Source organism: Lutjanus erythropterus, chromosome 19 (genome assembly GCF_056507025.1).
Source record: "Lutjanus erythropterus isolate fLutEry1 chromosome 19, fLutEry1.hap2, whole genome shotgun sequence".
NCBI lineage: Eukaryota > Metazoa > Chordata > Actinopteri > Lutjaniformes > Lutjanidae > Lutjanus > Lutjanus erythropterus.
In genome coordinates, this window is record NC_139335.1 from 8408379 (window position 1) to 8422913 (window position 14535).

The 14535-nt window shown below is 41.0% G+C and overlaps 1 protein-coding gene across 2 annotated transcripts in view; it reads left to right on the forward strand.

The window, feature by feature from the left end:
* The window catches only part of lasp1 (LIM and SH3 protein 1), a 42785-nt gene that overhangs the window by 17987 nt on the left and 10263 nt on the right, over positions 1-14535 (forward strand). For both annotated transcript variants that reach the window (XM_084743504.1, XM_084743503.1), the window contains exons 3-4: positions 3883-3967; positions 11904-12011. In XM_084743504.1, coding sequence (XP_084599630.1) covers positions 3883-3967; positions 11904-12011 — 193 coding nt within the window. The remainder of the gene's footprint in view (positions 1-3882; positions 3968-11903; positions 12012-14535) is intronic.

A 14535-nucleotide genomic window follows, 5' to 3' on the forward strand; every position in this document is an offset into this window, starting at 1 on the left:
CCTCCCGCTTCAAGAGAGGAATGCTACGTTCTCTGTTATTATTCTGTGGGATAACTGCTTTATCATTACTCCTCTATATTTGTCCATAGTAATTGATATGGCGTTGTTTGTTTTCACTTTATTCCCACCCACCTCTTCCCTGAGAGTCCCATCCCTGATTAGATGCTACCCTCACAGGGGGGACTGTGGGAGATTTAGGAGGGCAGATAAGTGGACAGAAAAATTCTTCATTTCCCCTGGAGACGGCTGGAGCCATTGGTGGGCCACTGCTTTAATGCCTGATAACCCCAAATTTATTTGAACATCATTGCAGTGTTATTAAAACTTGTCACCGATGTCTTGATTTAGTGTTGTCATTTACAATGCCTGTCAGTTTTCATCCATTTAACACTATTTTGAATCATGGCTTGAGGTCATACGTTGATATGTTGTTAATAAATAAGTGGAGATTAAAACCACTTTGACAGTGTGGCGTGAGACTGCTGGACTGGTTGCTTCCTGGTTTGCAGTGTGCTGCCCTCTGTATCAGTCTGGGAAAGGGCTTGTTGGTAGCGTGCCAGCAGGGAGGCCTTGTCAGTAAAATATCAAATGATATCTGATATATGAACTAATGGATTCTGCCTGTCGCTGTACAGGGGTGACATCCTAGGATGCCACAGTGAGGAAATTTTCCACCAGCTAATAAACATGTGACAGCATCAGTGTTACCAATTACAGCAGACATTTTACAAGAAAAGATAGGAGCGATGAAGCTTACTAACATATGTACTTTTATTTTGTAGCTCTACTTCATCTCTTCTGCCTCTGTCCACTATTCTACTGTGATGTGTGTGTTTTGATGGGACTTTTTGTCAGTCGCTGAACTTGTCAAGATGGATGAAATGTACTGAACATGTAGATGAAATGCTCCTGCTGAATGATGCATTACAACCTTTCCAGGTCTCACAGGGTCAAGCCGGCCACACCATCTCCTGGTTCCACTATGCAAACAGGCCTCTCCTCCTACACAGTAGGCAGTGTGTGTATGTGTGTGTGTGTGATTACACATGCGTGGCCCCATCACTCCTCCACCCCAGCAGAACCTCCCTTCCATTTTGATCACTCCCTTTTTAGCGTTCACAGGCCCAACTGAGTTTGTGCATGTGTCACCCACTCCCGTCTGCGACTTATTACCTTGTTATACAACCTGACAGAGAGATGAGTGTTCCTGTGACTCACTCATAGCCTCAAACAGGCACAAAAACACGAGCATGGTTGCACATACACACACACATTACAAGATCCCACTGAGTCACTAAGCTTGTATCTGCAACCCTGTTGTGTGTTTGTATAGCAATTTACTGACCCTTAAGTGCAAGGACAGTTTATAAAGACACATTGAAGATGACAGGAATGCTGTTAACACAGATGCTGCGCGTGTGGGTGTGTGGCTCGAACACACACCCCCTCCTTCAGACAAGCTCAGGGTTTTTCAGGCACAGTGATGCTCTTTGAAAGGAAGTGACTTGCACCACAAACCAGACACACCCAGCTCTGGACAAAAATGAACATATATTATTAGTTTCCTAGCTTTGATCAAGGGACATTCCACCAAAAAAAGAAAGAGATACAAACTGCTGTTGAAGTGCTAAATTTATGGCAGTCACTTAGTGAATTTATCAAAAGCTGAACCCATTTATATTTTCTTGCTTTTTTTTTTGTTGGGATTGTTTCCATTTAGATCTGCATTTGTGAGATGCATCAATATTCTAGAAATTACATTACTGTTAAATGGATATTAAGAGCATCAGTTGGAGTTTGGTAGCATTTTGGGTTTTTGATACCGGTGCTAAAATGATACTTTTAAAGCCATACCAGCGCATATTTAATTAAATTAAAGAATCAAAAGATAATGGTTGATGACATTAAAGAACAGGTGTTTTTCATTGCTCACTGAACTTTAAAATGAACAATATTCATTTTGAGTGAAATACAGCCACACTTTTACACAATTAAGCTTTGCGTTTAACCATATTTATGGTAACTACTATCTTAAAGTAGGTTACCTGCTGTGGTGAGAGTGCTGCCATAATGTTAACTAGTAATGGCACGTGCAGTTATGCTTCTGTTGCCTCTAAGAACAGCACCAGAAGGCAACTATTCAACTGACAACTTGGGCACTGAAATGAGGCACTGATATTTGCATTGTGATTGAGTCCAGTAGGTACCAGTTGGATAAATTATATGAATGCTTAAAGTTATGTATAATTAAGCACATGCTCACTTTAAGTGACAAGTGGGCTCATATATGATGAAGAAATGAAAAAGGCAGTTGTGTGTGTGCACAGGAAAACATCTTCTCTGCTTCTCTGATTGGGTATCTTGTAACAATAAAAGATTTGCTTAATTTGCATTGTTTTATTATCTTGTTCGCAGCCTGGCTAGCTTCAGTTGTTAACCTCCTAAACCACTACATGTGAATTCTGCTGATAGCTTCAGGGAAATTAGTGCCACCAGTTGTAAAAGTGTGAGCATGCACAAACCTGCATGTGGAAGCACACAGAGATCAAGTGCTTGTTGTATATCACAGCACTCGAAATGCCAACTTCAATCAACTTCTGCTGCAGTTCAGATTCATTCACGTTCCGCTTCCCACTCTTTGAAATTATTCCTGTGGTTTCTTTAAAGTGGCTCATATATCTTTTTTTAACAGTACTTTATGTAAAATAACCACAATCCTTTTGTTCAAGTTTTTTTCTACATCCCATAGTCACATCAGGACAAATTCTAATTCAGTTTGTTTACCACGTTGTCAAGGAAACAGTAAACATATTGCCTAAATGGGTTACCCAGAGGCACGGATGGCGGTTGAAGATTTTTGAGGTCACCCAGCGCCCTGAGGCAGGCTGGGAACTGCAGTCCATATGAGCAGTTAGATAAGCTGCAAGGGCTCTTCCTCTCCTGCTGGATTTGAGCCATGTGTTTCTGCTGCCTGAAGGATCACACTGAACTGGCAGGCACCATTAATTGTGGACCTGAAGGCTACTTGTGCACAGAAGCCTCCAGTGTATAAAAACGTGGACTTCTTCGTTGCACACACAAAGCACTGACAGCAGTTTAGGCGATCAATAAGCAAGCGTGTGATGAATGGCTTTTGGAGTGATGCTGCATGCGTGCATGTCTGGGTGTTTATGCTTTCCGTCTTGTGTATATTTATGTTTGTTATATTTGTTTCAGGCAGTGCATTGTCTCCTGAGCAGCAGGAGGTCGGGTGGTTATGGGTCTGCGACTGTCAAGAAAATTCCCAGAATCCATTCAGAAAAGAGACTCGCCTTCACGCTCTGCTGAAGGGGGCTACCCATGACATCATTCACACTCACCCACTGTCTCTTTGACCCTGTTGCTGTGTCTGTTGTGTGCCGTTTCTCTTCCTGTTATCCCCATAGGGCCGTGCCTGTGTGTGTGTGTGTGTGTGCATAAGTGTGTATGTGACTGTGTTTTGTAAGCATGGAAAGCCTTTCACACCTGCTATGGCTCGCCTCCAAAACTCTGCAACCTTGAGGCTCTCATCCCCCCCCCCACACACACACACACAGAGTCCCTGCTTGCACTTCCTCTTTTTCAGACTACCTTGGCTCCCACTGACAGAGCATTGTGTGTTACACTGACATGCTTTTTGTCTACAGGGGCTCCTAACTCAACCTCAGGACCACCTTGAATAACAAATGCCCTCTCTGTGGGGCCACAGACTGCACACTGCTTGAGTTATGCAGTTTTTTTTTTCCCTCTTAGAGTCTCGGCTTGAGCGTCACAGTGGGAATCTGACTAAAAGCTGGCATCTGCCTGTGTGTGTTTACTGTGTACTGACATTTTTTTTAACTATGTTGTGTGTTTATTTTACAGACACTACCCCAAGCCAAACTTCACCTTAGTGGCTGACACTCCAGAGAACAAACGCCTCAAACAGCAGAGCATGAATCAGAGCCAGGTAACTCTCGTGCTTGTTGCTACTCATAGGATTCATGGCTAACCCAAACTCCAGCTGTGAAACGCACACAGACACAGTTTGTTCACATTTTGGCATCGTTCCACAGAGGAGGCAATAAAAAGACTTGTTTAATTTGAAAAGCTTGACTTGAGTTAACCCTAAAAATTGATCTGGGAGTAAATACTTTCACTAAGCCAAGTTTCAGATAACATAATCAGTCTTACTCAGACCTAGTTTGAACATTCAAGATAATTGCGTGCTCACAGCTTAAAGACAGACCTGAGAAGTCAGGCATGAAATTAATTCACAATGGATAAGTAAGAGACTTGAGGAGAGGGCAGGAAGGTCCATGGTCATGTGCTGGTATGATAAGTAGAATGTTATGGAGGCAAAAGTTATTGTCAAGAAAAAAGGAAGCGCTGCCTTGCCAGGTCCACTTTAGTGGTACACAGCCCCAGAGATGAGCGCCCCTGAAACAAGAATGTTGTTTCAGTTACTGATTGTTTGGGTCCCAGTCAAGTGTGGAAGGAGAGACCACTTTCCCTGTTCAATCAGATCCAACTGAAATATTCTGGAATACTAGCACCCCTTAAATTAAATTAGAAGGTAATGCAGTCTGGAACTATCAAATAGGGCATTGCTTAAATCAGTTTTGCAACACTGTCCATTTCCTTTTATCGGAAGTTGGAACAAAAATGCTAGTTATGTAAGAAAGCATTGCAGCACAAATGACCTTACACACTAGTTATAAGCCCATTTACCTTTTCAGTGTAAACAGTCTGGCAGAAGTCTGGAGAAAGGACTGTGTTTTGAGTAGTGCAATTCAGCCTAACCTTGAGTTTTAGCTCAGCCTGAAGTTTAGTCTCATAAGAATCTGGTTAGTCTGGAAAACAGCATATTTTTATGGTAACTAAGCCTGACCACGTTTCATCTGTGAAGACCAAAAATGAAGTGCCTCCATCAGACTGTCTGCAATTGGTTGGTTAAAGGGTTAAAGGGGACAACAATTTTGAAATTGGTCCAGTATTGAGCGGGATTGCTGCAGCCAGCAGTAATGAGACAGAGCTGTAATGTGATCCCTGCAGGCAACTGCACAATGTCAAAGTACGTCCAGTAAAAGTGCTTGTTTTTGCCACTGACAGGCTCAGGTTGTTATTATAAGTGTCTAACCACAGTATGAAAAGGATCAGTACAGAGAAAAGTTTTGTTTAATTAGAAACCAATGCTATATCACACTGTTCAAAGCAAGCGGACTCCTTTGACAAAAAGTCATTTTACCTCTCTGGTCTGAATCTGCCTTAATTGGTTTTTAACTCATTGTTAAATCAAAAGTCACACAATAACACAAACAAACTAACCAATTAAGGCGACAGTAGACCAGAGGTAAAATTACTGTTGTCAGTGGAGTGTAGTTGCTTTGAACAAAGTGATATTGCGGCTGTTTCTGGTTAAACAAAAACTACTTTACTCTATCTCTGTGGCAATCCTTTCCCATAATGCTGTCAGACACTTAGAAGGAGAATCTGAGCCTGTCAGAAGCAAAAACAAGCACATTAAATTGATGTACTTTGACGAGCGCAATTGACCACTGGGATTACTTTGCACTTCAGCTTTTGTTTCTTCTGTCTGCAGCGCTCTGCCTCAACACTGGACCAAGAAACATAAGGTCCAGGTTGAAAAATACCAAAGTTACCCTTTAAATTTAAGCTGAGGATTTTTTTATGCTTCCACACATCAATGGTAGGACTCACCTAAAAATAAGACAGATATACTGTTAATACTCTTAGCGTGTGGAACAGCCCTCTTGTTTCACGCCGCTGCTCTCACCAGTGTTAATGTGTCTGGCTGTCATTTGTGTGCTTTTTTATGATGGTTACAAACTGGATTATAGGCTAATAAATTTTGTGCTGCTTATTATACCATGCCATGTGTACTGTGGCCCTGCACTGATGCACAAGTCTTTTCTCTGCTTCTTGCTGTACACCAGGGATCTTAAACTGGCAGCCCGGGGGCCATTTCTGCCCCCTCTCCCCCTCCTTTAGGCCTGTGACATGATGTCAAAAATTATTTTATTTTAGAATTTTGATATACCAATTTAAACTACCCTTCAATTTAAATTAAAGCACAGTTACATTAAAAATGTATTGTGTGATGTATGTCTGAAGGATTGCATGTTATAAGTCATTATATATGTGACAAAGCTACAGTTTTGAGTTTGAAACCCCTGCTTTACACTTTCTTGCAGGGTCACCCGAGTGTACTGACCGTAGATCCTTTTTTCTTCAAAAAGTCCCCACCAGTCTGACTTGTCACCACAGAAAAAAACACTACTATGGCTGTTCCTGCAGAAGCTAAAATAACAAAGACCTAAATATATTCTAGGTTTAAAAAAAACCCTCATCAGACCAAAATATCCATCTGAACTGGGTCATGTGTTATTGCCTTAATAAAGATGGCTCCTACAGAGTCAGAGAGATTTTGTACTGTCAAACTGAGTTTTAACAATTATTTTGACATAGGCTCAGATAATAGGGATATAAAATGTTATTATTTATGGTGGCAAACAAGCGGTGGACAGGCAGACTTAAAGATTATCATGTGACTTCTCTGATTCATGATGTCTGCAGTATGTTCCTTATAGCATTCTAGGAAGTTGTCTATCACTGTGATCACTAAAGAGCCCACAGAAAAACCACAACTTTTAGCACCATTAAGCGGAAAAGCTCTTCAGATTTGGCCTCATTAATCACAAAGAAGATCCTGCAGGAGCTGATGTGTTAATGTGGACAGTGGTAGGCGACTCTCTTTCCCTCTCAGAAAGGAAACGGGAAAGGATCTGTAGGGAAAAGCTGAAGGAGAGGCTTGTTTTCACGGCATGTGGCAGAGGAGAGTGCTGTCCAGAGAGGAGGCAGTGTCAAGTCTTATCTGAGTGTCAGTGTCAAACGCTGCGGATGAGACCGGGGTGTGTGCATCTGAAAAGGGTTTTGTGGAGTACTGGGGTGGGGGTAGTGGTCATATGAGGAGGGGGATAACTGAGGGACAGATGGTGTTTTTCTACATGGATTGCACATCCTAACACCCCCCACAAACAAACAACCACCATACACTAGGAGACAGTCATTATAGTGATGGTTTATCATGGTCACCAGCCTAAGAATGAGAGTTTTACACAAAAGAGGTTTGTGTGTGATGGTGAAGGATTTCTGTAATCATCATCTTTCTCTTCTCTAAAGCAGTTGTGTGAGCACTGTGACCACAGTGAAAAGGAAACTATGGCTTCATTAAAAAAATACCCAACGCTTTCAAGAGAAGTAGATTGCGGTCAGTTTTTACTTGCCCTTGTACAAATTGGTTTATTTGTCAGCGGTTGTCAAATAACAACTTAGCTTTAAGTTAATTGTTATGTTACAGTGTGGCTCTTGTTCAGATAGTTTCTCACACTCAGCCATCCTCACCAAAACTCAAGAAGCAACCTAGATGACAAACATGTTCACATCCGTCACATTTCACTAACCAGCCTGGTCTTACAAATTCTTACAGGCGTTCATATTGTTGGGAATTAGGTTTTAAATTTCATGATGCATCTGGACATAATATTTCTAGAGAGAATTAAAATGCATCTAAGACTCAGTTGTTTATTTTTCCCCACCCATCTTTTAAATTATGATGTGTAATATAAAATGAAATATGGCTTCAGCACAACCAGAGACGAACTCATCGCCACTCGGTGTGGCACTAACAACAAGTTATCCTGACAACAAAAGCCCGCCGCTCTGAATATAAAAAAATAAGCGTCATGCACTATGATGCTTGTGTGCCATTGTTATTGTTTTGTAATGTTAGTGAGCATTTGTGTCAGTGAAAGGAAGTTGAAGTTGTTTATGGAGAGCTGTGGCCATCTAACCTCTCACCATCATTGCCGCTGCGTTGCTACGGGAACCCTATTGCTATGGCAGCAGGGTAGAGGTTTGTCACACCTCATTACAAGACTTTGCGGGGGGAAACAGAAGGAAACAAGACAGAGAGAGAGGGAGAAATAAAGAAACCGGAGAGAGCGAATTGGGGAGGAGGAGAGGGAGAGCAATGAGGCGCACATGAACGAGGAAAAAAAAAGAAAGAGACAGGAAGGCACCAACACAGAGAGAGAAGGAGGGAGGAGTGCAGGGTGAAAGAGGAAGAGATAAAAGTAAAATCCCCAGAGGAAGGAAAGCTAGAGGAATGCAAATAGAAGCTGAGAGAAAGATTATAATGAGGAAGAGCCCCAGCTCTATGGGACGACTCTTTCTGTTGCTGTTGAGGCAGTAAAATATGAATGAATGAAAAAGGAGCACAGAGAGATGGGAGTGTGGGTGGGGAAAGAAAGCAGAGGCATGATTGGAGGAGAAGAAGCTGTTGCATAGACCCAAAAAGACAAAGGAGATGGACTGAGGAATAAAAATAGGGGGAGGATCATACATAGACTGATGAGATCGGAGCGAGAATGAAGGACAAAGATGGGTCGAGGCCACATTAATCTTCTCCATGACTTATCTTTGTGTGCAGGGGTGAGATCCGTGTATAATTTCCCGTGGAATGAGGATCGGCCATAGTTTTCACCCAATTTCTCAGTGGACGTCACGCCGGGGGTGACAGCAGATATGGACGTGTCACACCGCATCACACAGACACACGTTATCTGTGAATAATAGGCGCATCATCAAAAGGCGTTGGGAGATGAGAGGAGGATTGGTCAGCAGTCTGTTTAGCAGAGTCAGACGTTGTGTGGACGTTGAGCGGGGGAGAGCGTGGAAGGATGGAGCTTTTGTTTTCTGGTCGTGCAGGATATTGGTGCAGTCATGTATACATGAGCGCTAATTTTCCACTATTATTTGGAATATGACAATATTCAAAATTGTATACAGAAGGGCAGAGACAAGACTCTTACCTCCCAAATATGATTTGAAAGGTATTGCGTTCTACAAGTATTCAGTATTACGATTTATTGCAATTTGTGTTTGCTTTTCTAACACTAGACCATGGGCAAAAGTTGAATCATACATTTCTAGAGACTATATAACATAATTCACTTTCCCAGAAACAATCCTCGTCTCAGTCAGCCCTTCTGAGTTATATTTCAGCTGCATCATCACTGTACTGCATATAAATGTAGTAAATAAAATACTTTTTGAAGTGAACTGCTACATTTAGTGGTTCCTGCTCATCACACTGGTGCCATAAGAAAATAAAAAAATAAAATAAGATGCAAGGCCAAAATGAATAGAGCCCCAGAAAACTGCACACAGCACAAAAGTGACCCTAGGAAGTTAAATTTGAAAGCTGTCCTTTCAAAACCCTGGACTTGACTGCATAAAAGTGGTAGATAAAAGGTAAAATGTACAATAGAATGAATAAAAAGTAAAGACTTTTTTGATTTGAAGTGGTACATCTAGCCATTTCTGCTCATCAAGTACTGAACGATAAATGAAACGGCGCTCTAAATACACATGTATAGGAGCATTCTTTGGACATGTGTACAGTGCATTCAAGAAAGAACTTGATTTGAATTTCCATGTAATATTTTTTAAGGTTTTCGACTTGCTGATTTGATTTTGGATAAAGTGCTTTTAGACAAAGAATGAAAATAAGTCAGAGAGAGTGGGCTACGCTTAGTGCGATCTGTCAGTCTTTGCTGATGTGTGCCCTCTGATAGAACAGTGAGTGGGAGGCAAACAGGCACCAACATGCCGGGAGGTTTCTGTTTCAATGAGCATCGGCTTGAAAATGAAAAAGGATTTTATTGGAACTGAAGTTAGTTGTTAGTAGTAGTAGTTAGTTAATTAGTAATTGTTTGAGTGATATTTTTATATTTTCTTCGGTATGTGTTCCTCTGTATGTTTTGTTCAGTCTTACTTTTTATTTGTCTCCTTATATAGAATTCTGTCACAAAACATACTTTTGGTTCTTTAAAGCACAATACTATCTAATCTAATGTGATGCAGAAATGGCTCTAATAATTTTGAGCATGTATATGTGTGTAGATATAATTTACCATGGTTGTAAAGGGCTGGAAATGCTTTAAAATGTACATTGAAAATGCTTGAAAGGTGCATGAATTTGTGAAATGCACAGCACATGCTCAGGAGATCAGATGTAGAGAAGTGGGGATGTGCAGCTGTTTCTTTGGTTTTGAAAATAAAGCATGTGTACGAGTTCCAGTTTCAGATTTGTAAAAAGCTGTGTGAGTGGTTTTGGGTTTGAAAACTGGAGCCACAGGGCAGCTGTGAGGGAGAGCACCAGGCATTGTTTCTGATAGTCATCTGACGTTGCTTGGGCTGGACGTTTCCTCCTCTGCCCCTTAGGGTCAGGACAGGGTGGGACTGGGAAGGCTGGAGAAACACACAAGCAAACACACACACTCTGATTCTGTTTGCCACACACTACCTCTCATTATGACCATGTATGGTTGCTACCTCGTCCTGTATGCGAGGCCTTCCCTCCCCAGCAAACAGGAAGTGAACGTCACCACAAGAGACTAAGCAATATATGTAGCACCAACCACACTTGGTTTGCACTCAGCACAAACACACACACGTATACACTTACATATTGCTTATGCTTAGTTGTATTATAGTTTATGCACAAGAAAACATTATTTAAGCTGCGGAACTTAAAACTTTCTGTTTTACTGAGATATGAAATATGTAGGTAGGCCATCAGACTAAATCAAAAGGTGGAGGAAAAGGTGATAAAATGTTCATGGTTGCACGTAGATAATTTAAACAAACTGTGCGCTAAACTTTTATGGCAATCTTCAGTGAAGTATAGTATATTATAATTTGGTAAAAATTATAAGAAAAATTCTCCCTTTCACCAGAGGTGAACATTTTAACAGTTTCAGGTTACTTGATCTAACGGTGTGAAGCTGTAATGAAATTAAGTGTTAAACCAATTTACTCCTCCTGTAAAATATGCTTTTAGGCCAAATAAAAACCTTTACTAGGCCAAACTAAAGTTCACCAATGATCCTGGTCCTTGATGTACAAGTATTTTAAGTAGTGGTTGACCAAATGTGTTTTCAGTGGTTGATGCTGACATTTGGAGAGCAGGGCGGCTGATGGCTGATATATAATAGGGCTGTAGTCAGTCAAAAACAAAACATTTTGATTGACTGAAGATCTTTTAATTTCTAACTGATTGGCTGATTGGTTCGGGAAAAATCTGCCTGTAATCTCTCGACTACCTAAATCAGACTCAGTTCAACAAGTGACTCTACTCTAAATGGGTGCTAATCAAAGTTACAGAGCGCTGTCAAGAAAACAAAGCAACCATTTCTGTTTCACAGGTAGCTCTATTGTCACTGTCAAGGCATGTCTATCAAGTTGATTTAGCGTTACACACAGCAGCAACACAAACACGCACACACACTGGTGTTAATTTGCTTCGAGTGAGGCTCGATGTTCACACAGTTTCTTACTGTCCCTGAATATTGCAACTGAATTCCAGCATCGCCACAGCTCCACAGCAGCCACGGTGCAGTATATTTCAAAATGGTAGATAATTGACCAATTTATTCAGCCAACCGATTAATCGGTACATCGCTACTTACAAGGTGGACACTGATACCAAAGTTACTACATATGATGCGTATTAAATTATTTCTTTCAAAAAAATGGTATTCAAATTCATTTCAAACAAGCAGATAAATACAAAGACCCATCAGTTTCCTTTGTGATCACCCCCATTAATCTGTATATGTTGAAAGAATTTAGGTCAAAGCATCTATAAATAATAATTTGCGCTGCATTTGTTAGATTTTCCTTGTTGACTCACTCGAAACGCATGAGAAGCGTTCATCTCGCTGTGTGACTCATGTCAGCTGATATGTGGCACATATCAGTGGCCTTGCATGTTGTAACCTTCTTGTTGTTTTTAACCTTATCTTTTTTTTTCCCTGCAGGTTCGCTACAAGGAGGATTTTGAGAAGAATAAAGGGAAAGGTTACACCCAGGTCGTAGACACACCAGAGATGCAGAGAATGAAGAAAACGCAGGAACAAATCAGCAATGTAAGTGTCAGCGATGCAGTGATCAAGACGATCACCCTTCACTGCACCTGTTGTTCTCTATACACTATAATCCCTTTGGCTGTATTGATCTGAGGATTTGTTCTGAGGATGGATGTTCTATATGAAGTGTACTGAAAAAGCTCATTTCCTCTCTTGAGAATCCCTGATATCGCAGCAAGTCATTTTTATCTGGTGCATATTTTTAAAAAAATACTTACGTTAGCTCTCTTTAAAAGTTCACCAGTGGAAACTGCATGAATTGTGATCAGCATCTTTATTTCGCTTCCTGAAACTGGCTTCTTCTTCTCGGGCCTGAGAGAGCTTTGCCAGATTAAAGGGAACATTCTACGCTTTTTATGTGGATATCCAAGCAAATTCCTCAGTGCATGTTGACCAAGAAACCTGAGCTCTTCATTTGCAAAATCTATTGTTGTTTCTGCATCCAGCGATGTCACAGTGATGTAGTTGTTCTTGAGGAAGACCTAATGGCCATTTCAGCTTGGATTTCTAGTGTCCGCCTCTGAGTAGCCAGGGGTCCTGCTAGATGAGTATTTTGTCACTGAACAATGTGTTTTGGTCTATAAAGTATTAGCTACAGGCTAGGGTGGTGATACCATTGTAGACCAAATATTAAATAGTGGATGGAGCTTCCAGGTCTGAAAGGTGAAGCCAGTGAGGAAGTGCCTTTAACTTGCATTCTTTCTAATGGCCAGTAAGGGAGTGTCTGTACTGGTTGCAAAAAGAAATCTGATTGTATGCACTCTTGACTACTTCTCACTTGATTTATGACCTCAGTAAACAGTTTCCTAATGAGTTTATGATCTCAATTGCTCGTTTCAGTTTTCTTCGGTACAGCATGATGTTCATTTTGTAAACTTTGGCACGTCACAGAGCCATGTTTCAGGTTCGCCCAAGAAGTCCTAAACACAGAAATCGTGAACAACAGTTGAACGGTCTAGCTCTGACTAATAATTCAGTATCACATGGTTGTCAGTCTCTTCAGTATTCTTTAACTTTATTGTGTATTTGGAAGAAAAACTCCCTCCCTCTCCTTTACAGGGACTTTAAAAAGAGACAGGAGGTGTAGGCGAGCTCCAGATGCTTGCAGAGGCTTCTAACAAGCACAAATCAACAGAATGGGAATGACAGCACCTGTCATGACAAAAAACACTACATATAGTCAAAATTGAAGAAAAGACATGATGGAGCTTGCCCGTGTTTCCGACTTAAAAATTCCAACTTGAATGACTGTTTTATTTTACTTTCCTGTGTTCAAGGTCATTTTTTTTATGAGTGTGTTACGAGCAGCATGGGCTTTCTCTGGTTGCAAAAAACCAAGATGGTGACCACCACAGCTTCAAAACAGTAGTCTACAAACCAATGGGTGACGTCGCAGTTGGAAGGAGAACTGAGCATTTTTTTGTCAGCATAGCATGCACTAAGGAATTCATTGACTACATTCACCAGGAACACTGATGAGATATCCACATGAAAAGTGCTGAAATTTCCTTTTAAGATCTCAATTTTAGTAATATTTTGCATGTTGATGTTTTTTTTAAGTATTCATTCATTCTCCCACTTTGTAACCGGCATCAGTAAATGTCAGACTACTTCTGCTCAGACCGCTCCTCATTTACTGTGATGGAATTCTCCTCAAATCGCTCCTCCTCACATGGACCGTTCTCCTGCGCTCTCCCCTCCTCGCTCTCTCTCTCCCTCAGCTCACGTTATTGATTTGCCATTTCTCGGTAAATACAGAGCAGCAATGTAGAAATGCACGCAGCGTTTACCTTGTCTCTCCAGACGGTTCAAGTCAGCTGTTAACGCCTTTTTTATTTCCATGTGAAACAGACTCGTACAAAACATACGTCATTTCACATAACTAGCTCTGCACTGGCTTCGCTAATGGCATAATTAGCGAGGAGGGTGATGGGTAATTACAGCTTTCATGTGGTGAAAGATCTTGCCTGATCAAGGAAATTTAGAAGACAGAGAAAGATACACATATGTTAAATGTATTTATGGGTGGGTACACATGAGCCACATCAAGGTAACAAGTGCATTGTGATGGGATATTTGGAAGTGTTTTTAGTCAGAACTGATAAACAAGACATCTGTTTGCAATCATAAGAGAACCACCCCAGATGAATTCTACATCTTTCCCTCTTTTTGTTGTCTTCTCTGCACACTAAGGAACAAACCAGCCATCCATCACTTTTTAGAAAAGCCAGAACAAAAATAACCTGAAAAAACATATAATAGACCTCATGCCTACTTGTAACTTCAAACAGAAATGATTTTCTTTACTTTTTTGGGCTCATTGATTTACATAGAAATACCCTGTTCAGGCCTGGTGGTAACGTGTCCTCGGTGATCCGACAAGTGAATAGCCCTGAGTGCATGAGTTCACACTGCGTCTCCATACGCGTCCTGAGTGACCACTTATGAGCAGATCTCCCGTTTCCCTGCTCTATATGCTAATAAACACTGTTGTCAGTCCATTACTGTCCATTAGGCTGTTTAT